Consider the following 26,024-nt stretch of genomic DNA (forward strand, 5'->3'; position numbering starts at 1 on the left):
GAGCTGAAGTCAGATGCTTAACCGACTGAGCCACCCCGGTGCCCCCTGTCTTTTTGATAATAGCCATTCTCACTGTGGTTTTGATTTGCATTTCCCTGATGATCAGGGATATTGAGCATCGATGCATCTAGCTAGCTGTTGGCTATCTGTATGTCTTTGGAAAAATGTCTGTTCAAATCCTTTGCCCATTTTTCAATCGGGCTTTTTTGTTCTGCTGGTATAGGAATTTTTACATATTTTGGATTGACCCCTTATCAGATATGATTTGCAAATACTTTCTTCCACTCATTAGGTTGCCTTTTCATTTTGTTTCCTTTGTGCACAAGCTTTTTATTTTAATGTAGTCCCACTTTTCATTTTTGCGTTTGGTGTCAGATTCGGAAAATCACCAAGACTGATGTCAAGGAGTTTATTGCCTACTGGTTTCATGTCTTATATTCAACTCTTTAATCCATTTTGAGCTAACTTTTGTGTATGGTGTAAGATAAGTGACCTAATTTTCCCAACAGCAATTATTGAATACACTGTCTTTTCTTGATTATATATTCTTGTCTACTTTATCGTAAATTAACTGACCATACATTCATTGGTTTATTTCTAGGCTATTCTGCGCCATTAATCTAGGTCTGTATTTATGCCAATACTTGATTACTATAGCTTTGTAATAATATAGTTTGAAATTAAGGAGCATGAGGCCTCCAGCTTTGTTCTTTCTCAAGATTGTGTTGGCTGTTTGGAGCCTTTCGGGGTCCCATACAAATTTTAGGGTTGTTTTTTAAAAATGCCATTGGAATTTTGAGAGATTGCATTGAATCTGTAGGTTGCTTTGGGTAGTGTGAACATTTTAACAATATTCGCCCAATCCCTAAGCATGATGTATCTTTCCATTTATTTGTCTGCAGTTTCATTTATGTCAGTTTTCAGTGTACAGGTCTTTCATGTTTTTGTTTAAAAATCCCTGGGTATTTTGTTTTTGATGCCGTTTTATAAATGGGATTATTTTAATTTCTCTTTCTGGTAGTTTATTAGCGTACAGAAATGCAAGATTCCTGTGTATTGATTTTGTGTTCTGCAACTTTACTGAATTTATTAGTTCCAACAGTTTTTTGGTCTTTGGGGTTTTCTATATGTCATTTTATCTGCAAAAACTGACAATTTGGGTGCCTTTTGCTTGCCTAATTGCTCTGGCTAGGACTTCCAATACTATGTTAACATTTAAAATTTGACATAAAAAGCAAAGTGGTCCAAAGAAAGAAGTTTGAAACTAAATGTTGAACACTCTACTGAGTCCATGGACCAAACTCCCTCCTTTTTATGAAACCCCATGTGGGTGATGCAGGTTATTATCAGGAACAATTCTAAGTTACTACAGCTTTGTCACAAGCCACCCTAAAAACTTAAGAGGTTCAAACTTAGTAATCATTTCTCTCTCGGATTCTGTGGACTAGGAATTTAGGAAAGGCTCTACTTGGCAGTTCTGACTCCAGGTATCGGATGTATTTGCATTTACAGCGGCTAGAGCTGGGCTAGCGGGAAGTTAGAACACGAGGGACTGGCCAGACGTTTCTGCTTGTAGTTTCAGGATCTCTCTGTGTGGGCTGGTCTGGGCTTCCTCACAGAATTGGCTTCGGGGTGACTCAAGGACTTACCAGCCTGTGTAGCTTTGCGTGTTCCAACAGATCAGCTGTAAGCTGTGTTGCCTTTGATTTAGCTTTGGAAGTCACAGAGCAGTCCTTTTGTCGTGTCAGCCAGTCACCTCTTGATCTGGGGAATGTCAGACTTTATGGATCTTTTACAACCGCCACATCTCCCCTCAGGAAGCCCATCTGGTGTGAGAGAGGCAAGACCAGCCTAGATACTGCCACCAGGAGAATACCAAAAGGTAAGCTGCCCCACGTAGAAGGCCATGGGAGCTCACAGAGGGGAGTAAGGGAAAGCATTTTGGAGGCGACCTTTGAGCTGGTTCTTAAGATGGATTTTGACATTTTGAATGGCATTAGCAAGGTCCAGAAGTAATAAATGGTTGAACAGCGAGTGATTACTTGACTGCAATCAAAAGTGGCTGAAGGAGAAGGAGTGAGCAGAGGCCAGAAATGTGAGCCAGATCAAGGAATGCCCAACCTAAGCAGCTTCGAGAGAGGTGGGGACATGGGCAGAAAAGTAATGAAGGTTCCTCTCCCCTCTAGATACAATTACCATGGGAGAGATGGTGAACTTTCCTTCTTGGCAATATCTACTACCCCTCCTGGGTGGTATTACAGGAGTTTACAGCAGTCTCCAACTTGGAAATAGTATCAGGTAACTATAAGCATGTATTTCTGATTTGGCTTTATTAGTTGCTTGAACTATCACCTAAAATGTGACAGGCTGAAAGGCATATAACACGTGTTGAAGCCTGAATGGAGTACACAGTCTCTTAGTGCTACCTGTCGTGTAGATCAGTATGGTCCAGAGCTTTCTGTGATGATGGCTGGGATGCTACCTAACCACAGGCAGCCATTAAGCATATGAAATCTAGGGCTGGAAATGTATTGTAATTTAAGCACACGGGCCTAGTGTGTTGGTTAGCCAGGCCTACATGAAGGGTTTGGCAAGTGCAAGAGTGGAGTCCTAGGGCTGGCACAGACCCTAATGTGTGCTGTGGAAATTCAGAGTAACAGGGCTAGCCACAAAGTAATGCCATCCTGATTCAGGTTTACTGGGTCAATCCGATGGAATAATATATACCCCAGAGAGACCCCTGGTGAAAAATACTACCCAAGCCCCTAGAGTAGGGGACAGTGACAAGAGCCGGCCGGGAAAAATATCTGGGTTGGTAAGGGGATTCACAGCTCTCTCTCTGGGGAGCAATGGGAGGTTAATTTCCAGCCACGGGACTCCCTTTTTTCAAATAGAAACTTCCACAGCATCCTACTACATACAGATGGCAGTAACTTGGAGCTCTTTCAGTTCAGAGCAGGGGTGGACACTCCGTGGCTGTGCCTCCTCAGTGCTAGAAGTGATAAAAGGAAATCCATCATCCTTTCCAATCTTACTCCAACGAGTGTATCTTGAGGTCAATAATGAGACTTCATGGTTGTTTCTGAAACAAATTTATTCTCAGAATAATGCACAAAAGAAGAGGTTGAGGCTACCTTTGGGAGGCTTCCTCCCCCTCCTCTCTGAATGCCAGGGAGAACACAGTTGAGGGAAACATGCAATCACAAACAATGATCAACTCTAAAGACAAAAAGGTTTGGTCCAAAAGAACTCAACATAATTAATCCAATTACTGTGAACAGCTTCACTGAGTAGGATTAAGATATTGCAGATGTAGTGTTTCCACAGGGTGGCTCTTCAGTGCACCAGGGGGGCCTGCTTGAGGGAGATGAGGACAGAGCGCATGCGGGAGACGTCTTTGGCCTGCTTGCTGGACTTGGGGTTAAAGTCACACAGCCGGGCCACCCGTTCCCACTCAGTGCCTGGGGACGACTCGTCTATGTCGTTTACAAAGGCTTCTTCTGCTGCCCTGGAAGCAACAATGAAAGATGTTGGTTTAATGTAGAACCCCTTGTGAGCTACCTGGTGGCTGCCTCTTCATGCCTGACTGAATGGCATCTGCTTTTCCAAAGAGTAACAGCCCCTGCCTGGCTCAGGTCAGATTCAGGAGCATACACGTGGCCAGTTCTCCCAGGCACAGGGGCCCGGACTGCTGTGTAAAATGTTGGAATACAGGTGTTTGGTGCAGGGCTCACTCTCTCTCTGTCTCTGTTGACACAGAGCATTAAAAAAGCAAGTCCTTGGCCAGCTATGCACTGCCTTCATTAACAGGAGCAAAGCAGCAGGCTGGTCAAGAATGTGAACGGTGGTTTATGTTGGGCTCTACTGAGTTTCAAGTAAATTCAGAGACTTCTAAAAAGCCCACCGGTCATTGCATGATAGCTTCTGGATTTATCCCTAAGACCGGAGAGAAACAGGGCAGATCAAAAGGAATTCAAGACAAAGCTCCCATGCGAGCAGGCACTAGAGACTTAAAGCCATTCTGGAAGGGGGTTTGTTAGGACATTGTCCAGTTCAGCTCAAAGTTGGCCATTTTCCCTCCAGCCGGGTGCCTTGGGCCACTCAGGGCACTCTCTGGAAGGGGTGGGCATCTGATGGCTGAACAGCCAATCAATGTCAGTTGCTTTTTGCTAGGATGCTGCTCCAACGATCTTTCACGTCAAGGTCAGCCCACCCCCCAGTTGGGAACTGGTGGGAGCTACAGCCTGAAAGGACAGCGGAAGGAGGAGGGAAGACACACTATATTCATCTACTCCGACAAGCATCACGGGCAAAGCAAAAGCAATGGAGATGACTGGTCTGTGGGGACGGGGGGTGGCACTCTCACAGGGATGGCCGTGGCAGACACTGCTGAAGCCCAGAGCCACTACAACACTGCGACTTCATGGCACACACAGTTAGGGGCAGTGAGAAAGGTTTACTTAACTGTTCTAGGCTGTAGCAAGGATGGTTTATGTTTGTGCTTAAAGGTGAAGAGAAGAAAAGAAACAAGGAGAGAAACTTTAGGTCAGATATAGAAAATGAGAATGAGCTCAATGCAGATGGTCAGTAAGCTAGACATGCCCTTGCCACTCTAGCTACACTTGGGAACGTGCAGCTGGCTTTGCTGGGCCACCCTGCTGCCCAGCAAACCCAGACTCGACCTTTCCAGTCTCCATTTCTACTCCAGAGAGAATGTGCAAAAAATCAATCCAACACCACCTGTAAGTCCAGCATTTCACAAATCTCATTGCAAATGCATCTGGGGACCCAGGGAACCCGGCTCTGTATTCTAAAGGGATGAACGTGTAAAGGTCACAGGCCCTAAGAGGCTCTACAGCCATGAGCCTATTGTCCACCCTTCTACCCTCATCTCCCTTGTATCAAAAGCTGGTCCTAATTCTTAAGGAAACAGCAATACTGCTCTGAAAACAAGAATCCTTAAGTACTTTTCCAGAGAAGATGTAGTTTTCTTTGGAAGAATAAACCACAGTGGCCCACACCAGACAGCTTTGGCCATCTGGACCTTAAAAAGCTTGGGGCCTCTTTGTGCCACACTAGGGGGATAGGGCATCAGAAGGTGGCCACTAAACAATTTCCAACATATAAAACCATAGAGAAACAATTACAGAGCTCCCCCTTTACCCAATGAGACAATCTCCTCTGCTCTGGACTCTGCTGCCCCAAGGGAGAAGCAACCAACCCCACATGTCGTTCTATAGAATTAAATGTAGGAAATCCTGCCTCCCTCCCCCCCCCCCCCCCCATAGCTCCCAACCACAGAGCTTCCACCTGTTCCAGGTGGGGACACATCCCGTCCCCACCTAGGGCAGGTAGGTAGCAAGAAGTTAGAGCCCACCCCCGTCCCACAGCCTTCCCAGACAAGGTCACAAATGACCCACATTTTAAAAGGGAATCTGCTTCCTTCTCTCCAAAACCCTGGATGTGCAAAAGGGCTATCGGAGTTAAAGGGAGTCACGATTCTGCAAGACAAATCGATGGGTCATACCCCCAACCTTAAAACTCTTAGGCAATCCCCAGAGTGCCAATCTGAAATAATTCAGAAAGCAAAGCAACTTGTGACATAACAGGAACATTAACTCTAAACAAAAAGTAGAATCAAAACAAGAAAAGGAATTAGTTTTGCAACATACACATAACCAATCACGTCAGCGAAGGGTTGTTTGTAGAAAGCTTCATCTGCCACCCTAGACAGCAAGAGGTCCAAAAGGCAGGCAAGCAGGCAGGAAAAAAGAGAGAACATTGAGAAGCAGAAACATCTCAAATCCACAGTAGAGGCATGACTGTGCTCCAGGGCGCTGCTCCCAAGGCTCCGTCCTCACCCAGCAAGGCTTCAAGTGCTGGAGACCAGCAGGCAAGGTTCTCCGCTGGCCTTCCCCAGGGGCGGGTTCTCCCAAGGGAGCCCTGCCAACTCCTTCCCCACCTTCTCCTGACAACGGCGAGCCTTTCTCAGCGCCCGCTTCCAGGTAAGCCCTTTTAGAGACTCCGAATCCATCCGATCCAATCCTCAACCCCAACGACCTAGGAGAACACTAGGACGTGGTCTCACCAACACTTTACAGATCAGGTAACAGGAGGCCTAGAGATGAAGCAACCTGCCCAATCCCAGGCGACAGAACTCAGAAGCAGGCCGGCCTGGTTCTCTGCACTGTGCTGTAAGGCTTCTTCCCCGCTGGCGGATGACCGGGAAGCCACGCCGCCTTCCCGTCAGCCTTAGGGAGTCTCGCTAGGCACGAACGCTGCCAGCTGCCCGACACCAAACACGCTAGGCCCCAAAGCCACTATCCAACTACTGCTTCTGAACCACCCTGGCTCAATGGGATCAGTTTTCAGTATTCTGGGAACAGATGAGGAAAAAGTTGCCGGACACAAGTGGTCTGGCAGAAAGGACTGCAGCCCAGGGTCCTGGCTCTGGCCCCGTCTTCCTGTGTGTCCCCGAATAAGCTGGTTCGTCCGCTCAGTCCAGCCAGACTGGACTGCCACCACAAGGTGCAGTCCAGAAACCCCAACTTCACTTCCCCTCTAACACCAGGAATGGATCAAAGTGGCAGGGCTCTATGGGAAAGGGAAGGGGGGCACGCTGGGTGGAGGAGTTTACACCCCCACAGACAGGCTGGCTTATTTAGACTTTGTTGCCCCAGGCTGAATCCCTGGGCCTAGCCAGCCCACCCCATCTATTGTGGGTGGGCAGGAAACCTCCCTGCGGAAATCTTACCCTGTCCTTTGCCAGGCTGGTTTTGGGGCACAGGAGCGGGAGGGGCATTTTGAAGGAAAATCATGCCTGTTTATTAACCTAAGGTCACTTATTTATTTAAAGGGAAATTCTAGTAATTTTATTTCGGTTTATTTTTAGACTCACCCACAGCCTGCCTTCTTTCCCATTTTGGTTTATACATAGGAGGTGTTTTGTGGAAATTTGATTGTAACTCTATGTGAGTCACCAGGAAAACAGAGTTGTTTGTGGGCAGAATGAGTGGGCGGGAAAGGAAAGGCCAGACAGCTTGTAAGCCCATAATCCTTTTAGTTTACACAAAGGGCTAAACCTAATCAATTTCAGTTTGTGCTTGCTCCTACTGGAAGAAAATAAAGGTTTAGTGACTCCAGTGGAGGCATCACTAAGACAACAAAAGCCTGAATGCCAGGCTTCTGTTCCTTTGCAGTTAGCCTCAAGACTAAAGAGTTTGTTAGTGACAGCAGAGCCCCATCCAGGTCTGGTTACAGACAAGCAGGACAAATGGAAAATCATCATCTAAGTGGCCTGTTTGTTCTTCACCCACCAGACAGAAGGGCCTAAAAGCAGCAATCCTCATGGAAGCCTGTGGGAAAGGGGGCGGGGGGAGGGAGGAGGAATGCCTTTGGGCCTGACCACAGGGTGCTCAAGAGGTGACCCACATCAATAGCCCCAACAGGGCATGGGAAAAATGTCTGCCAACTTTTAGAAGTCTTGAAAGAGGGGAAAAGTTAGCACCAGACACCCCTGTAAAAGGGGAAATGTTTCTGTCAGTTTGGAAGGGAACATGGTCTGCGGCTGGTCTGGAGTACACACTGTCCTGACTGGCTCCCGTGGAGGAGGAATTTGTTTCCACAGGCTGTCACTAATAATTGATGGCTCTTGTGCAGTGGCATCTGCACCCTGCGTTGGGATAAAAGCAGGGAGATGCAATCTGAGGACTGACACCAGTCTACAGATGCAGTGAAGACAAGATCTGCGGTCATCTGCCCAGCACCACGCCTGGGCACCTAGCAGGTTTTAGTTTGGGGCACCTAGAAGTCAGGAGGCCTGACGATACACTCAAATATAGGCCCTTGCTACCCACCGCATCTCTTCTTTCAAACTACTCTACCTATCTTTGTGTTCCCCCTTAAAAATCCAGCTGCTACAAAAGTCATCCAGAGAGAAGGGCACATGCTTGAAACGGAACACTTCATTTTCTCAAAATACTCTTCACCTACGAACAGAGTTCCTTTACATATATAAATGGGACTTAGTCCCACAGGATGCTGTTTAGAGAATCAAACACGGAGGGGGAGTGGTCAACAATGTCACAATCTCGAGGAGGGGGTGTGTGCCATTGGAAGAAGTTCCCCACGGTGGCTCTAAACGGCTCCCATGCTAGTCCATGAAAACTAACTGGAGTAAAATGTAAAAACCACCCCTTCTATCCTGGAACCCTGGTGACAATGGCTCATGTGCCTCCAGTTTTACATACTCAGAGTCTGCCCTGCGCTTCGTGACCTGGTTTTGAAACAGCTACACATTCTCCATAAGTGGCAAGTTGAAGTCTTTTCCCCTCTCTGGAACTTGGGAAGTTCACCTATGACATCATCCAACCCGACATTCTACGATTCTAAGAAAGGTACCCAAGCCCTAAACCGATGCCTGGAGGGACTAAACCTTAGAGACTGAGCTCCTGAAAACAGGAGTGCTTACTCCAAGGATAACTGATACTGTATACAGACAACCCCTTTCTTTCCAGAAAGGCTACAGTTTAGCAAAACTGGCCTGAAAAAATTTCCGCAATTAGAAGCCTATTCCCACCATAATAATTTTTTAAGCCTGAGAATCTGTATGTCAACTTGTTTACACATCAGGGACCCTGAACAGGGAGGGTCAGCCCGGTTTTACCAAGTACTTCAGGGCAGACAGGCCCCCCGGGCAACTTGCTAGAATAAATGGGGCCTCACATGGTACTTGCACAAAGAACTCGCTCCTCTCCCTTTAGAGATGTGAACTTGTATCTGTGGTAAATCATCTGGAATGAGCACAGAATAAAGCAGCCTGGACCTGTCAGCACTTCAAAATGACCACAAGCTCAGGAGAAGCCCTGGTAGTTAATGCTACCCTGAGCAACTCAATGTGAAGACCAGAGGGCAGTCCCCACCGTATTAGAACTTCACTGGAACCTGAGAAGCATTCCTAGAAAATACCTCCCCACAGGAAGGGGGCCAGGACTAGGCTCCCATTTAGCATTTAAGACGCAGACAACAGAACCAACTATGGCCAACAAGAGAAAGGTAGCCGAAGCCTACCGCACACAATGGTCCATCTGTTCTGCTGTAGGTGCCCCAAGATGGCACAGGTTGGCTGGCAAAGCGGTCTGCTCCCTCTTTTCTGGCAGATTTCCAGCAAGAAGCTGCCAGAGACCAAAGCACTTAAACCAACTTCTGCCTCTGAGGCAGGAACCTAAGAAGGCGCTTTACCCTGAAAATTACAACTATCCCCAGGCTCAGTCTAGCCTATCTTTCCACTGAGGTAGTGAAGCGACCGTGTGAGAGCTGGGCTCAGGATGCAGCAGGAAGGTGAGCCTCTGGCCTACATCAAGGCCAGCAGTGCTGCCTCCACCTCTCTGAGCTACTTCCAAGCAGACTGAGCATGGAGACCACAGCTCCTGCTCGGCTGGGAGAGGAGGAGGCGCTTAGTTTCTCCCTCAACTTTAGGGAGTACATCATAAAGAGCACTTTCAAAAGGTCAATCTTAGGTCAATTTTCTCAGATGTACGCGGAGGACCCTTCGTTCTCAAGTCACCATTTCGGAACATCCCTGGCTACTGAATTACAAAGCACATTTCCCTGCTAACGGGCCCCTCTGCCTAGCAGCTTTCAGAGAGCAAGGCTGTATTTAGGGGCTGCAACATGACCAAGTCTATAATCCCCAAAGTACTGAGATCCGGGTATATTCATAACACAGCCCTTCATTTCAGGGTTACGTTTCTGCATGTGGACTTAATCTATGACATAACTTTCCCTTTTGCTGCTTCATACCGATACAAGCAACACATATTAACCAAACTCTTAGCTGAAGAGCTAAATCCACTACAACTGGGATGGCTAAAGGACAGGCTGGATTAAGCTCATAAGGCCCGAGAGACTTGCAACCTTTATGTTTCAAGTACTTTTTCCAAAACCTGCAAATACATTTCACACTAAAAGAGGCAGCACGTGAGAACTACATTGGCCACTGGAAATGAATTTGATTCCATCCTGGAAAGCAAGCAGTGCTGGTAGCACCGGGGACTGACCTGTTATTTGCTTTTGTTTTCTGTAGCTGCTCGTCCTGCCTCGCATACCACTCTTCTAGCTCCTTTATTGCTTTTTCTTTCCACTCTGCTTCTTGCTTCCGAGAATTGGCATCTTTGAAGGGAAGGAAAAGAAATAAAATGAGGCGAAACACAAATCGAAGTCTGCTCCATAAATTTTTTAGTCTTATTAAAACTGCTGTGTGCTGGTGGGAGACTAGGCAGGAGGGAAGACAAAATTCTGTTTTCCCTGTTTGTGCATCCAGTCTCTGATCTCAGGGATTCCATTCAAGGGGTTTCATATTTTAATCTCAATCCACTGACATTAGTGGATTCACTAATTTTGGGATTTCTTTTGGGGGTGGGGTAGGGGAGGAATACTTTCTTTCTTTTTTATTTTTTTGTTAATGTTTATTTATTTTTGAGACAGAGAGAGACAGAGCATGAACGGGGGAGGGTCAGAGAGAGGGGGAGACACAGCATCTGAAACAGGCTCCAGGCTCTGAGCTGTCAGCACAGAGCCCGACGCGGGGCTCAAACTCACGGACCGCGAGATCATGACCTGAGCTGAAGTCGGACGCTTAACTGACTGAGCCACCCAGGTGCCCCAGGGATACTTTCTTAATACAAAAAAGCCTTTGGGGGCACCAACCAGGGAAAAAACAACTATGGACCATTCTTTAATAATGCTGTCAATATCAGTTCAGGGTGGACAATTAATATTACATCATCTAACAACATCTTCTCCCAAACTATATTTAACAGCCTAGGTTTGACAACCAATGGTTTTGTAAAACAGGTTGGCACTCTCTTTTAACTAAAAATGGTAGAAGCAACTCTATGAAGCAGGGAGCTGTTGTTAAAATTACCAGAGGTAGAGAAGATTCAGGAATATAGGCGGTAGAATATAGATGGTAAATGTTGAGGGGGACCACAAAATAGCTATTCCTGCTTGGACTGCAGAGTGAGTCTGTGGCAGAGCTAAGACAGAAGTAAAAAAAAAAAACTAATGGAGGATTGCTGGGGGTTGAGGTGGGGTAGGGGATCACTAACAGTTATCCAAAAGGTTCTAGAAATTAGAAGACGCAAACTTAGGTTTGCCATACTGGATTCTCAAACATTAAGTTTCTCAGCTAAGTATTCACTAAGACATTTAGCTAAAAAGACCAAGTCAGTAGAGAGCGGGAGACAGAAATGCAGGTCACATGCAGTTGACATCTGAAGTTACTCTGAGAGTTCACTTTTAAACATGTTCTTAAGGAAATACTCTCTGGCAGGTGTTTTTATTTAAAAAAAATTTTTTTTAAAGTTTATTTACCTTTGAGAGAGAAGACAACAAGTGCGCACACACGAGTGGGGGAAGGGGCAAAGAGAGAGAGAGGGAGAGAGAATCCCAAGCAGGCTCTGCACCGTCAGCAAAGAGCCCAATGTGGGGCTTGAACTCACGAACCCTGATCATGACCTGAGCCGACGTTGGATGCTTAAGCGACTGAGCCACCCAGGTGCCTGTCGCAGGTGTTTTATAATAGACCCCTCTTTAATCTTTATAACAATCCCAAGAAGGTAAACTCTAGACCCATGCTCAGCACTGAGACAAACTATAGCTCAGAAAGTTTGAGTAACTTTTCCTAAAGGTTAAAGTCAGTGGCAGAGCTAAGATTCAAACCCAGATTTGCCTCTAAAGCTTACACGTTCTTACTTCATTAAGCTGCCTCCAAAGGGAAGGATGGAAAGGAAAGCAAGCCTAGAAAAAAAATCACAAGATGTGACTAGAAGGTGCTCACCAGTGCTCCAGAAAAGAGTCTGGACAGCACAGAGCCAGAGCCCGACCTGTAAGTAGCATCTTCGAGGAGGTTACAGAGCAGTGGTGGTGGCCAGTCACCCCCTGAAGGAAAGAAACTGAGCATTTGGGAGCATTTTTGGGGCCTTTGCAAGCACATTTTATAGTAACAACCTACAGAAAAGGCTGTGTCTATAACTACTAGAAATAGCCTACTGGCACCTAGAAACTCTCCAAAAGTTTTGGATTCTAAAGCAGCTGTTAGCCTGTAGCCTGTTGTGTAAGTGAAATGGAGAACGCCACGATGCGACGGGAAATGCTGTGAGCTGGCAGTGCGTGTGGACAAGAAACCAAAGAGTACCAAGGTTAAAATTGAAGGTCACCTTTTCAAGAGTGGTGAAATCACTTCTAAAACATTACTTTTTGACTGCAGAGTATTTGCCTTTGTGTGTAGTCTAATGATTTTTTTTTAAGTTATTTCTCTGAAAAATTAAATAAAAATTGTGATCTGCTGATTGTAGTCGCTGCATAAAACCACCTCTTTAAATCATCTACTTGCTTTTACAGATTTATGAAGGGACACTAGCAATAAGAATTTAGAATTCTTAAATGCTTAGTACAACAGGGCAGAGATCTAAGCTGCAATACAATCTCTGCATCTGGGCAGGAGAAGAGGGAGGGAAGGATGAAGAGTCCCCTTAGAGAGCAGGGCACATGGACGGCTGTCTTCTCTGGCAATCCCTATTACTGCTCATGGAAAGGAAAATTATTTGAGGACACAGCCAATAGCTAAGCTGAAAACGACTGACATGGATTCTCTATTTTTAGCATCTGTGCTTTCTCACAGTTCTTGCAAGGAAAACAAAACAAAATTGAAAAAAACACCTGAGGTTCACAGACCAATTTAATTCAGCTGCAAAGCCACATGTTTGACTTCCTTCATAAAAACATCCTAAGGGGCCACCTGGGTGGCTCAGTCGGTTGAGCATCCGACTTTGGCTCAGGTCATGATCTCACAGTTCGTGGGTTCGAGCCGCGCGTCGGGCTTTATGCTGACAACTTGGGGCCTGGAGCCTACTTCAGATTCTGTGTCTCCCTCTCTCTCTGCTCCTCCCTTGCTCACCCTGTCTCTCTCTCAACAATAAATAAAGATTAAAAAAAAATTTTTTTTTAAAAAGCATCTTAAGAAAACTACAATTCACTGAACATTCCTAAGGTGCCCAATCTGGTAACTGAAAAAACACAATTCTTCCAGACACCAAAAGTGTACTCCCTCGATGGAAGACAACTTTACTAAACTTTGGGGAAAGGGAAAAGATAAAGTTGGGTTCTGAAACGTGAAAAATACTAATACCAGCTAAGTCTTGCCTCTCAGCTTACTCAGAAGCAGCAGCCAGGACCAAGGCTGCCGGCACCGCAAGGACAATTTTCATCTTACCCGATGCAGGAGCTACTAGCTACACGTGGCTGTTAAAATTTAAAATTCGGTTGCTCAGTCACACGAGTCACATTTCCCGTGCTTAACAGCCACATGTCGCTAGTGGCTACCATCACTGGAGAGCAGAGATAACGTAGTATTTCCATCATCAAAGAAATTACTACTGGATAGTGCCATAAAGGTTCAAATAGAAGTGTGTCCTTTGATCTCCAAGTCACATAAACTGGACTGGAGAAATAACAGAGTCGGTCCTACTTCCAGGTGTCAACTACCCCAACCGAAGAATAGGACTCACGTGTTTACTAATTCAGTGGTTCCCAAGAAAGAATAACGCTGACATTGTGGGTACACAGAAGAACATCATTATTTCTAGATACACAATAAAATATTTAGGCATAAAATACGTGATGTATCTGAAAGTGGACCAAAAATGTGTGTGTATAAAACATACACACACACACACACATTACATTTATATAAAGATAACCCAATATGACAAAATGTTAATTACTGAATCTAGGGGGTACACACAAGTTCATTTTACTCTTCTTTCAACTATTCTGTTTGAAATTTTAATGAAAAGTTGAGAAGACTGCCCCATGGCTTTATGTCCACACTGTGCCATACCTCTGCAACTCCCAAGTACAGATACCAAGCCTCCCAATCCTGACCAAAAGCGACACTCCATACACAGATCTTCACCGAAGGCCAGGCCAGCTGGCACTGATCTTGGGCTGGGCCTGCCTGGTGGGATAGTGTTCACTAAATGCAATGTGACTAAGGGATAGATGGGTCTGGACTATGAAACAGGGCAGACTTGAGCTGAATTGTGACTCCACCACTTCTTAGCTAAGTGACTCAAAAACTTATCCTGGGATTCTCCCATTCCTCACCTACCTACAGAGGTAAAAACGTACCTTACAGAGCTATCAGAACAGGAAAACAAAACTGTACATGTTTCCTACAATTTACATTTTCCTCTTAAAGCATTACCTTAAATTCAGCCTTCAAATGATAAATGGACTCTGGAGTCTCTCACATGGACAGGATACCTACAAGTTTATACAACACCCTTATAAATACCACCCGGACTACCCTTGGGGTTGGTAACACTGATCTTATTCCACAGAGGACGTAACAGACACTGGAAGGTTTGAGCAACTAAGTGCCCAGAGCTGGTAAGAGTTAAGCCTGGGCCTTGAACCTAGTCTTTTACTCCAAGCTCAGGACTCTTTCCACAGCAAAGCTCTGCTCTTCCTGAAAGGATGCACTCGGTGGCCGGTGGCGACCCTCCGAGCTGCCCTAATCCTCACACAATGGCCTGTGATCAAGCGTCTCCGTGCGGGTGGCCTTGGGGCCTTTATTTAGGTTGAGAAAGAGATCTTCCCAAATATGAGACAAGGACATTATGGCTAATTCTAGTTAAAAAGGGTAAGAGTCAAGGTCAACTATCACACTGAAAACAGACACCCAAAGACATAAAGGGATTCCTTACCAAGGGCTTCCAAGCGTTCCGTTTGCTCTTCTCTCCACTTACGGATACTTTCAGGCTCTGACTGCAAGCGATCCACTTGTGAAATAGCTGCATAACTGTCTGTTGGACCATTACTCTCCTTAACACAAAACACAATTGTGTTCTATCAGTACCAGACGTTCCTTCCTGAAACACACTTCATCCGTGGCAGAACCCCTGGTTGTGTACAGCACGGAGGCTGTTGTAAAATGTTAAAGGATTACCTTTAAAAGCAACAACACCTCACGTGCCAATAGGGAGCTTTCAACATTACTGCACAGAATCCTTACAATCTACAAGGGAGGTAGTTTTTATCCTACCTGTTAATAAATAGGACGTGAGTGGGAGAGAGGAAAATTAGGGAGGCGGGTAATAATGGACTTCCTAGGAAACAGTGTTAACGGGTTTTGTTTCCCCACTTGACACACAACTTCTGTGGAATCTTCAAAGTAACAAAGGTAAATACACGGCCCAGAAAGGCCTAGAACCTAAGGCTTCTAAATGCCATTATACAATGTAGGAAAAAGATCACTTAATGCCACCTAACCAAAATGTGAGAACTCTGGGTAAAAGAGTCCAAAAGAAGACGTGCAGTCCCTACAGTCACACCAAAGAAAAGAATAAAAAGGCAAGCAAATATGAGTCACAAGTGGGGGGTGGGGGGGCAGGTTCTTTTACAGTGGCTAAGGTCTGACAGCTGATACACTGATAAAGACTCAAACAGAATTTAATCTTTCAGAGATTTATCTTTTAGATTTTTCACCTGTTGAACTAGGAAGTAAATTCCAAATTAACCTAACCAGACCATAAAAGATGGAAGGGGAGTTACTTAAAATATTAGTAACTAAAAAACAAACAAACAAAACTTAGCAACACTTTCCATGTGTCAGGCACATAAAAGCTTTATCCCCCAAGCAAAGTTTTTCTTCCCATTTCACAGCTGGAGAACTGAGACACAGAACTGACATGTCCACTTCACAGCTAGTTAGGGACAGAGCCAGAATCTGAACGCTGTTGTGTCTCGCTCTAAGGATTAAGCTCTAAACCAGGGATTGGAAACTAGAGTCCGTGCCACCTGCCTGTTTTTGTAATTACATTTTACTGGAACACAGCCGTGCCCATTCACTTATGTTCTGTCTATGGACGCTTTCACAGCACAGCAAGAGTAGTCTGACAGAGACCTTCGTGACAAAGCTTAAAATGTTTACGACCTGGTACTTAACGAAAAAATTAGTCCATCCTTGGTTTAAACCAATTAGACTAACATCCTTCTTTAATTGGTTGAGGGATGGGCAGAAGAAACCCAGGCATAAGCAAAGCATCATGCTATTCCCCCAAGGCTATAGTGACTACTTCCACTTGGTCCAGAAGGAAACACACAACTCTTGTTGGGTGCTTGGGAGAAGAGGAGAAACCTCCACTTGTTCTAGATAAAAGGACATGCACACGTGAAGCCCAATGTGCCCTGTGACCACCATTCGACCACCATGAAAAAAGCTAGAGCACAAAAATGCATGCTTGGCGGCCAGAGTCCGAGAACACTTCAATTACATAAACTACTAAAACTTCGCTGTGTTTAAGGTAATCCAAGTTGGGCTAGCAACTGAAAGCTTAGTGAGGAAGAGGTAAAATAATGGTAGTAACCAAAAATTCCAGCCACCCCCACCCCCAATATCATCTCAAAAGTTCAAATGCTGGCCCCACCACATACCAGCTTTGTTACTTTTAGACTACTCTCTCTCTGTGCCTCAGGCTATTCATCTGTAAAATGGGAAGGACAATAGTACAGGTTCCCCAGGTTGTTGAGAAAATTAGAGATTAAATAGAAGCACTTGACACAGTACATGGCACATAGTGTTTAGTCACTGCTACCATCACCATCACGAAGGTTCATTTCTGGAGAATAAAACTGGTAACACTAGGGCCAGGTCAGTAACATTTTAGAAGAAGGCTCTATCAATGTCACTTCTCTTCAAATCCTTCCATTCTAGCAGGTAACATACCCAATACTAATACATCTAGGAAAGTCAAAAGAGTGGAGTCCTTTCTAGATCAGTGAATTCAAATCACAGGAAAGGAAGCCTTGACCACTATCATTCAACATAATCACAGTACTCTGTACCTGGTAGTATTCGCCATTCATCACTCCATCAACAGCATCTGCAAGACATAAAATTCAGTCTATCAATCAGGGCTGGTCAAACGCTAGGCCAAAGCACTCTGGCATATAATACCATACTATATGCTGCAGGTACTGTAAGTTATACTAACACTATCCCTTGTTAGGCACTAGACAGAACAAATGACTTCCTGTTTAATGAAATCAAGATGTACTTATACACAAATTACTTCACCAAAATGTGGGTAAAATCTGCACCAAGCCCCTAGTTCAAAACCTTTTGATCTTCTGGCCTAGAAAGAGAACACATGGACGCCTGGCAGAAGAATCTCAGAGAGCAACAGTGTCTATGAAAGTTCTGGAGAAGGCAAAGCAAAAGTGGGCCCTAGAATCATCCAGTCAGCAGTGACATGCAGCTTCATATTCAAACCAAGGTGCTTTCTTGGAGGTAAGAACTCTCCATCCTGTGCCTATAGAGACCCAAGGGTCTACACCTGACTTCTTGCTAATTCCTCCAGACTACCTGGAATTAGCCTGGGCTAGTAAGATTCGGGCATACCAAATGAAATCAGTGTTTTCAAAGACACAAGTTACAAAAAACTCAAAGTATGGTGTACCATCCAGTCTTGCACAATTAATTACTCATGAGCTAAATGAGAAAGTCCATCTGAGAAATGTAAAAAATGCCTTTTCAAGTAAGACCTAGAGACTATCAATCCATATGGTACACAATGGTGGTCCAAGGGTGCCTAGTGGCTCAGTCGGTTAAGCATCAGACTCTTGTGACCTCAGCTCAGGTCATGACCTCACGGTTCGTGAGGTGGAGCCCCGTGTAGGAGTCTGCGCTGACTGCTCTCTATAAATAAATAAGCAAGCAAGCAAGGAAACATTAAAAAAATTAAAAACAAAACAGTGGTCCACAAGCTAAACATATTTAAAACACAAGTAAGTACTAAGTAAGAAAATTTCCCCAAACCAGGATGTCCAGGTTTTGGGATGAAGGCAGACAGACGGACGACCTGGCAATACTGGGCCTCTATGAAAGGATGGCCTTTACATACAGTGTGCTCTGGTCTATCTGCCGGGATCCCCGTCCCACTTTTTTTTTAAACTCCATTCTGTATCTCACTAATGCAGTTACCTGATCAGCCTGCATCCTAACACCTGCCCTGACCCAAAAGCAGTCACTAAGAGGCAATCTACAGACTGAATGCCATTCCCGTGGAGTGGCTGCTCTGCCTTCCTTCAAAAGCCCTGATCCAGGCAACATAAAAATGTAGCTTCCACCTACACATTCTGCTGACCGACCTACATCTACTACCTACTATGAAGGACTTCTATCATGTATCCAATTTTTTCAAACTACAACGACCATCTTGTCGCCTGGGGAGAGAGACGGAAGAGATGAACCTAAAAGACACAAGAACCCACACAGTGAAAGAACGCCAAGCAAGCAGTTAGTGTGGGCCACCATCAACAAGGCCCTCAGAAGGCACTCTACGGAAACATCAGGGCTTTCCTCAAGGCCTGGGGCAGGATGCTCTCATCCTTCCCTCAAGAACAGGCAAAGATTTCATTAAACCACTCCTCTGCTCTCGATTCCTAACTAATTAAACCCAACTCGAACTGCCTGTTTTCCAAACCAACCCTAACATTTTATCCATTCTTTTGGTTCTCTTGCTTCTCCCAATTACTCTCCTCTTGGCTTTGAGTATTGAAAACTTTTATAGATTACTTCCCCAGCACATCTCCCTAAGACACTTTTTAAAAAAAAAAAAGGAAAAGAGAGAAAGAAGAAAGAAATATATAATTTCAACGCTCAGCCCATCGGCTTCTACCCTTTAGCACACACATGGCAACTGCTTTCAGTGAAACCAGACTCCTACAACATATGCTTTCTTGGAATTCATTCACCTATGTCCTTAAATTCTCATTTTTTTTAGTATGAAAGAACCTACTATTGTTTCCAAGGTGCCAGGCACCATGTCCAACATTTTATACACGTTAAGTTTTAATCCTTACAATAAACCTAGATGTATCAGCCCTTCACAAATGACCTGAAAATAGGTGTAGAGTCCCCTGAAAGATAAGGTGTTCTTGAAGGGGCAAATAATTAATGACAGTATTTTCTCTCTTGATTTTTTAAGATATGTAAGAAAAAATAATAAATGCATGTTTTATGAGATAATCAGCTTTTCAAAAGTGGTGCAATACCTCAGCAGGCCAGGAAGTCAGAGGAAAGATCATCTGATACATGAATACAAACAGCCAGGATCTAAGCATTTACCTACCTTCATGGATTTTGATCTATGTTTCAACGGCTGGTTATGGTTCTTGCTTATTTCAACATAGTTCTCATATTTTTTAATAAAGCTTGATTTTTTTTTCCCGTTTTCTTTTAGAGGGAGTGTGCAAGTGGGGGAGAGGGGCGGGGGAGGAGAGAAAGAGAAAGAGAGAGAGAGAGAATATTTTTTTTTCTTAACATTTATTCATTTTTGAGAGACAGAGAGCGAGCATGAGCAGGGAAGGGGCAGAGAGAGGGAGACACAGAATCCAAAGCAGGCTCCAGGCTCCAAGCTATCAGCACACAGAACCTGACGCGGGGCTCAAACTCACAGACTGTGAGATCATGACCTGAGCCAAAGTCAGACACTCAACCGAGTGAGCCACCCAGGCGCCCTGAGAATATCTTAAGTAGGCTTCACACTCAGCATAGAGACTGACACAGGGCTTGATCCCATGACTCTTTGAGATCATGACCTGAGCCCAAATCAAGAGTCAGAAGCTCAAGCCTGCTTAAGATTCTCTCTCTAAATAAATAAATAAATAAACAAACTTAAATATATATATATATATATATATATATATATATACACACATACATATATATATATAGAATTGCTGGTCACAGGATGTACATTTTATTTTTTTAATGTTTGAGAATGAAAGAGACAACATGAGTGGGGGAGGTGCAGAGTGGGGGAGGGGCAGAGAGAGAATCCCAAGCAGGCTCCACACTGTCAGTGCAGAGCCTGATGTGGGGCTTGAACTCCCAAAACCGTGAGATCATGACCTGAGCAGAGATAGAGTCAGATATTCAATGGATTAAGCCACCCAGGTGCCCCAGGATATACAATTTTTTTTTTTTTTTAAATCAACGTTTTATTTATTTTTGGGACAGAGAGAGACAGAGCATGAACGGGGGAGGGGCAGAGAGAGAGGGAGACACAGAATGGGAAACAGGCTCCAGTCTCTGAGCCATCAGCCCAGAGCCCGACGCGGGGCTCGAACTCATGGACCGCGAGATCGTGACCTGGCTGAAGTCAGACGCCTAACCGACTGCGCCACCCAGGCGCCCCTCAGGATATACATTTTAACTAAACATTGACCAACTGACCCCTTTTAGTCTATTTCTATTACTACCATCAGCACATGATTGCCCCATTCCTCAGACTTTTTTTTTTTCTTTTAATGTTTGAGAGAGCACTAGCACAAGCAGGCTGGTGGGCAAGTAAGCACAAGTGGGGGAGGTGGGGGGGGAGAGGGGAGAGAGAGAGGGGGAGGGGGGAGAGGGAGGGGGGAGAGGGAGGGGGGAGGATGGGGAAGGAGAGAGAGGGGGAGGGTGGGGAAGGAGAGAGAGGGGGAGGGTGGGGAAGGAGAGGGGGGAAGGAGAGGGGGGGAAGGGGAGGGGGGGAGAGGGAGGGAGAGGGGGAGAGACAGGGGAGGGAGAGGGGGAAAGGGAGGGAGAGGGGGAGAGACAGGGGAGGGAGGGAGGGAGGGAGGGGGGGAGAGGGAGAGAGAGAGGGAGGGAGGGAGGGAGGGGGAGAGAGAGAGAGAGAGAGAGAGAGAGAGAGAGAGAGAGAGAGAGAGAGAGAGAAATATCCCAAGCAGACTCTGTGCTAAGTGCAGAGCCCTTCATCTCACATGATTGAGATCATGACCTGAGCCAAAATCAAGAGTCAGATGCTTAACCTACTGAGCAACCAGGTGCCCCCATTTCTCAGACTCTTAATGACACTAAAGACTGAGTTTTGGGTTTTTAAATTTTGGCTAATTTGATAGCAGGGAAAAAACTTAAGGTGGCTTTGTTGTGTCAATCTTATTTCTTGTGAGGTAGTCATGTAGCTGACGTTTGATTTTCTTCCTTACTGAATTGTGAGAATTTTGCCCATTTTTGTATCTTCTGATCTCTAAATATTCGCTTTGTATTATTTGTCCTCTTATTACAAATATTTTTCCCATTGTCATTTTGTATGATTTACAATATTTAACAACTAGAGCTACTTAACTTGTATGCGGACACTATCAATTTTTCCTTTAGGATTTCTGTATCTGCTTTTATGCTGAAGGACTTTTATACTCTGAGATAGCCACTTTTCTTCTGATACTAAAATAACAAAAATGCCTCTCTTTAATCCACCTGGAATTTAGTTTTTGTAAGACAGAAAGAGTGAGATGATCTTGACTCCTAGAGCTTATAATAGCTAGTATGGTCAGGCCTAAGCCTAAATTCTGGTTAATTTATTACATTTAACACACCAACTGTCCTTAATATATTCCAACCCAGGGCCATTCCCAACAGGAAGAGACTTTGATCGCTACTCCATATACAAAACTAGAAGCAACTGTCATCCCATACCTCCTCCTAAGTCACATGCTGCCTGTCCTTTAGGTCTGAAGTCTCATTCAAAACCCACTGGCAAGTGATCTGAGCTCGTTAGTTACTGTACAGACATTCAGCTGGCCCAAGTCCAAGAATTTCCTATTGCTACAAAAACATGCATAGACGATATTTAGGGCCTTGATTTATTAGGGTAACTAAGCTAAGTAACCTGATGCTCCAGAAGGAAACTTCCTAGGGCATCTCAGGAACTCCAGAGAGAAACAAAGGCCAGAATTCGTTTCCAGAGAAGGAAGATACTTTGTCCCAAACCCACTTCGACTCCCACATTCCCCATCCACTGGGGGTCAGGCACACATCGGTTTGAATTCCGGGGGAGACATGTATTAGCTTGCTACCTTAGGAAAACTGCTCAACTTCCCCCATGATCAGCTCTTACCTGTAATAGGACGCCACTACTTAGCCTGCGCTTACTGCATGGATGTGAAACCACAAAGAAGCTGGCATACATTAAGTAGGCAGTACTACTAATTATCATGCATGAGACTTCCCTGAATTCTCTCCTCCACTGCTACCAAGAAAATAACTCTCCTCCTCCAGAAAACTTTAATTCATGTGCCTCCCTCCCTCCTTCTCCAAGGACAGACTTGTCAGAAACAACAAATATTGCCTCACTGCCATAATCTCTCAGTAGCTCCTTACCTGCGGTCTCCCCTCCCTCCTTAGCCGTCACGATCGAGGCTTTTCCACAGGTCTAGACTTATGCTGCCACTTTCCTGACTACTTGCTCTTCAGTATGCGAGCCACTTCACTCAGCTGGTCACCCTCCCCCCCTCGAAACTAACCTCTCTTCTCCAGACCTCCTAACAACCGAGGGAGTCATCCAAGGCTCAGGACCTCCGGTTTATGTCTGTTCCCATCCTTCATGGGAGTTTCCCCCAAGGCTGGAGAAAGTTTAAGTATGTTCCTCTTTCCTGAATCTGTTAGAGCATCCTGCCCATATATTTCTGTACGGTAACACATCCGATACAGGGCTTCCTCCTAAAATCTGTTTCCTCAGCACACCCCGAGGCCCATAAGCCTCGTAATGCCTCTCTCTCCCTGCTACTCCCAAGGAATAAGAGTACAGCCAGGTAACTGTGGTATTACTACCAAGTAATACCAAGTACAGTGTGTTAACGCTTTACAGGTACTAATGTAATCCTATCAACTCTGTAGATCTGTACAAGGCAGCGGTGGTTACGGAAGCTGCCTGAAACCACAAAGTTAAACTCGGGCTCAAGCAGTCTAGGACAGCACAGAATCTTAACCACTAGAGTGCCTCTTTGAAAGGAAAGAAAGCAGAGCCCAACTAGTTCTCTAATCCCCAAAGGAAGTGCTGACCACTACACTATTACTGATCTCAACTGCACTGTCAGGGGACTGGCTTCAAGTCCATGAACGCTTAGGTCACTAACAAAGTCCTTCCTAGAAACTAAGTCAGCAACCATCCCTTCCTTCCCTTTGCTGAAAGCTTAATGCACAGGGGACCTATCCCCTCCCTTTTACCTCTCCAAACTGCCCATCACCAACATTTGTCTTTCTATGCAGGACTCTCAGACCTAATATTTTTGTTCATTCCTTTGAGTATCTATTACGTGCTAGACACCCTGCTAGGCACTGGGGACACAACCGTGAGCAAGAGTAACACTGTCCTTGGATCAGGACAGTTTTCTAACTATGGGTCCTGATTCTCTGAACTCTGTCCTACCCAAGGCAGCCACAACTGCCTACTTCTGTACCTTTCAGAAATGACCACCTCTTATCCCACGAAACCCCTGCTGACACAACTGCAACAGAACATGGTACAACCAAAGGGCAGGGGGACTTGGGGCACAGAAATAAACTTGCCCTTTTTTCCTAAGCAAGTCATTGCTCTGTAGGACCCAAGTTTTCTTTTATTAAATGAGGGAAGTAAATTAAGGATCTAAAAAGTAAATTTATGATTCTCCGGCAAATGTTAACACCACCCAACCACAAAAACCTATTCACTTAAGGCCAACTTCATCTCCTGCCACAGCCCAGTTCACAGTTCAGTCCCACCTGCTGGCTGTAATTTGCATTTTCAAGTGTATCATATGTTCTCGTGTAAGTTTTTATTGGGGGACTGATTTGCTTAGGAGGTACCATGGTGCAGCATAAAAACTCAAGAGTCTGTAAACAAGCAGTCTCCCCACTCCTACTCACAAAGATGGTTCCGCTTGGCTGGCACAGTAATTTGAGAGTTCTGAGTCCGAATCCTTCCATGAAGAGCACAACTACAGTGCAACAAAATCTCGGTCTCCAATACTCCTTAGCGTCTCATTCCCAGCAGGTTTCTCTCATTTATGTTATCTGCATGGCCCTTTAAGGCTGTAGTACAAGCACTCCTATCTGCCCTACTGTGCCCTATTCTCCTTTAATTCTTTTTTTTTTTTTTTTAAGTAAATGAAAACCCAGGTCTTACTTCTTCCAGCTAATTTCCTACTTCCCCATATGACTAGAAAGGTCTCTTCCACTCATCTCTTGCTTCCACCATAATTCCAAACATCACCCACAGCTAAGGCATTCAAAGGTCGGGCTGGCATCCTAAGGCTCGTTTTTTGGTTTTGTTTTTGCCAGACCTCTGGCTGGGAAAAGGCCACACAATATTCTCTCTTCACCTTTTGGAAGGCTAGTCCAGGCTAATCTTAAATTCTGCTTAGGCAACACTGCTTACCAAAGCTGTTCCTAGAGGAAGTAGAGCTCTAGAAATCCTGGCTGTAATCCGTCCGATAAATGGTAAAACTCTTATCCTTCTTTGGCTGGAGTTTCTTCCTCCAGGGCTAGGCCACCTTCCTCGAGTTCCCTACTCACGCCTCCTTTCGTCCCCATAATCCAACTCTACACCTCTGAAGTCCTTAAATGCTGAACGGTATTGCCACCTCTGTTGGTGTATATCCCCAAAACGACAGCACTATGCTCATTTTTTCTGCCTTCCTTTCCCAGTAACTGGTTCTGTGCTGGGTTCAGACTTGCCTTTAAGTCTAGCCAAACTGCGCCAATGCGGCTATGTTTCAGAGGCCAGGCTCAAAGCACAGCAAGTGCTCAATGAAAAGTTCCTGAGCTGAACCGGCTTCTTCAGGCTCGTCAGCCTGACAAGTACTCTATTTTCTTTGCTTTCTCGCTCTATCCCGTCCAGGAGCACTTAAACACGCTCATACGACAGAGTAGGCTCACCGAACCTGGGTTTCTGCAATGACTGGGCCAGGGTCTCGTTTCCTCCTTGCACTCTTCCTTACCCTCCTCCCCGTTCAGCAAAAAACAAGTTACACAGAGCCCTCAGACCCACCCTGGGCCAAGTTTCTACACAAGTCCTCCCGCCCCAAACGCGCCCGCACTCTCACCCGGACCCCCCGGCGGCTCGCCGTGCGGCTGGGGCCCGGGGGCACCGCCGTCCAGGATGGCGAAGGCCTCGTCGTTCTCGATGCCCGCAATCTCGCTCTCCTGCTGCGCCAAGAAGGCCGCGGCCGGGTCTTCTTCGCCGGCACCGGCCACCCCGTTCCCCAGCGCGGGGCCGCCCGGGGCGCCGGCGGGGGTGCCGAACGGATCTAGTTCAGCCATGGCGGGCAGTTCAACGGCACGGACACCAACGTTGAAAGACAAGCCAACCGCCCCACCGACACCGCGCCCCGCAGCGGCAGCTGTGGCGGCGACCGCGATCCGACGACAAGCGGGAGGGAGAAGGCGGAAGCGGAAACCCTGCCCCTATATCCGGTTGGTCTAGGCGGTGTTGGGGTGGGAGCCGAGGGGCTAACAACCAATCAGAGGACAGAAATAGTTCAAGAACCACCCAATCAGCAGGAGGAGGGGAGGGCCTCCGAGGAAAACTCGTGACTCGGGCAGCGCGGGCTGTGAGGGTAGTGAGCCCAGTCAGGCCTGAGGAAGGCGGAAGTGGCTTGACTTGAAGCAGCCTTACCCACCTGGCCTTTTGGGGCTGCTCTGACCCTGGACTACCGTCTCGGAGGGACTCTAGTGCTGAAGGCGGAGGTGAGGTGAAGTGAGTGCGACAACGATCGGTGGATTACGGAAGAGGCAAGCTACTTACGCTTTCTGAACCCAGGTTTCCTCGTTTGGAAAATGGGATCGAGAATCTTGCACTGCCTCCCTCCCAGGCTCCTTGGGAAGGCTGAATCCTTTCAGAGCTGTTTACTGGCTTTATTAAAAATTTTGTATTTGTTCATTCATACACCCAGCCTGGATTATTTTCACCTGTGGAGACGCCTGACTGAAACGTAATTCATTCAGGGCCGCCTGGCTGGCTCGGTCCGTGGAGCATGTGACTTTTGGTCTCAGGGTGGTGAGTTCGAGCCCCACCGTGGGTGTAGAGATTACTTAAATAAACTTAATTCGTTCCGATTTTTCTATCCCACAGTATTTTTATAAAAAGGCGAAGATATCTCCTTTTATAAAGACTTTTTGCAGCGAGTATGTCTTACCA

At 45.7% G+C, this 26,024-nt stretch overlaps 1 protein-coding gene and 1 long non-coding RNA gene across 3 annotated transcripts; one reads left to right on the forward strand and one right to left on the reverse strand.

Moving 5' to 3' along the window:
- Window positions 1-117: 117 nt before the first annotated feature.
- LOC125149981 (uncharacterized) lies at window positions 118-7,350 on the forward strand. The gene is made up of 3 exons (XR_007146138.1): window positions 118-1,882; window positions 2,187-2,298; window positions 4,174-7,350. It is a non-coding gene; the product is annotated as an uncharacterized LOC125149981 (long non-coding RNA).
- On the reverse strand, window positions 3,076-25,278 carry CLTA (clathrin light chain A). 2 transcript variants are annotated; one of them, XM_047829212.1, is made up of 5 exons: window positions 24,931-25,277; window positions 16,909-16,946; window positions 14,769-14,886; window positions 10,059-10,170; window positions 3,076-3,508 (listed from the first exon to the last, which is right to left on the reverse strand). In XM_047829212.1, exons 1-5 carry the CDS (start codon window positions 25,145-25,147, stop codon window positions 3,337-3,339), a joined length of 657 nt encoding a protein of 218 aa, XP_047685168.1. In that variant the 5' UTR covers window positions 25,148-25,277; the 3' UTR covers window positions 3,076-3,336. The 2 variants fall into 2 exon arrangements, with proteins under 2 accessions (XP_047685168.1, XP_047685169.1); XM_047829213.1 differs by lacking the exons at window positions 14,769-14,886; window positions 16,909-16,946 and having other exon boundaries at window positions 24,931-25,278.
- Between the last annotated feature and the right edge of the window lie 746 nt (window positions 25,279-26,024).

This window comes from Prionailurus viverrinus, chromosome D4, assembly GCF_022837055.1.
Source record: "Prionailurus viverrinus isolate Anna chromosome D4, UM_Priviv_1.0, whole genome shotgun sequence".
In the NCBI taxonomy this organism is placed as follows: domain Eukaryota; kingdom Metazoa; phylum Chordata; class Mammalia; order Carnivora; family Felidae; genus Prionailurus; species Prionailurus viverrinus.

What these genes read in the sequence shown, in the direction of transcription:
- CLTA (XM_047829212.1), bottom strand. Translation starts at nt 25,147, where the DNA reads ATGGCTGAACTAGATCCGTTCGGCACCCCCGCCGGCGCCCCGGGCGGC. An exon ending in TGAATGGCGAATACTACCAG is followed by an intron (nt 14,887 to 16,908) that starts GTACAGAGTACT and finishes TTTTGTGTTAAG; the next exon opens with GAGAGTAATGGTCCAACAGA. An exon ending in AAAACAAAAGCAAATAACAG is followed by an intron (nt 3,509 to 10,058) that starts GTCAGTCCCCGG and finishes TGTTGCTTCCAG; the next exon opens with GGCAGCAGAAGAAGCCTTTG.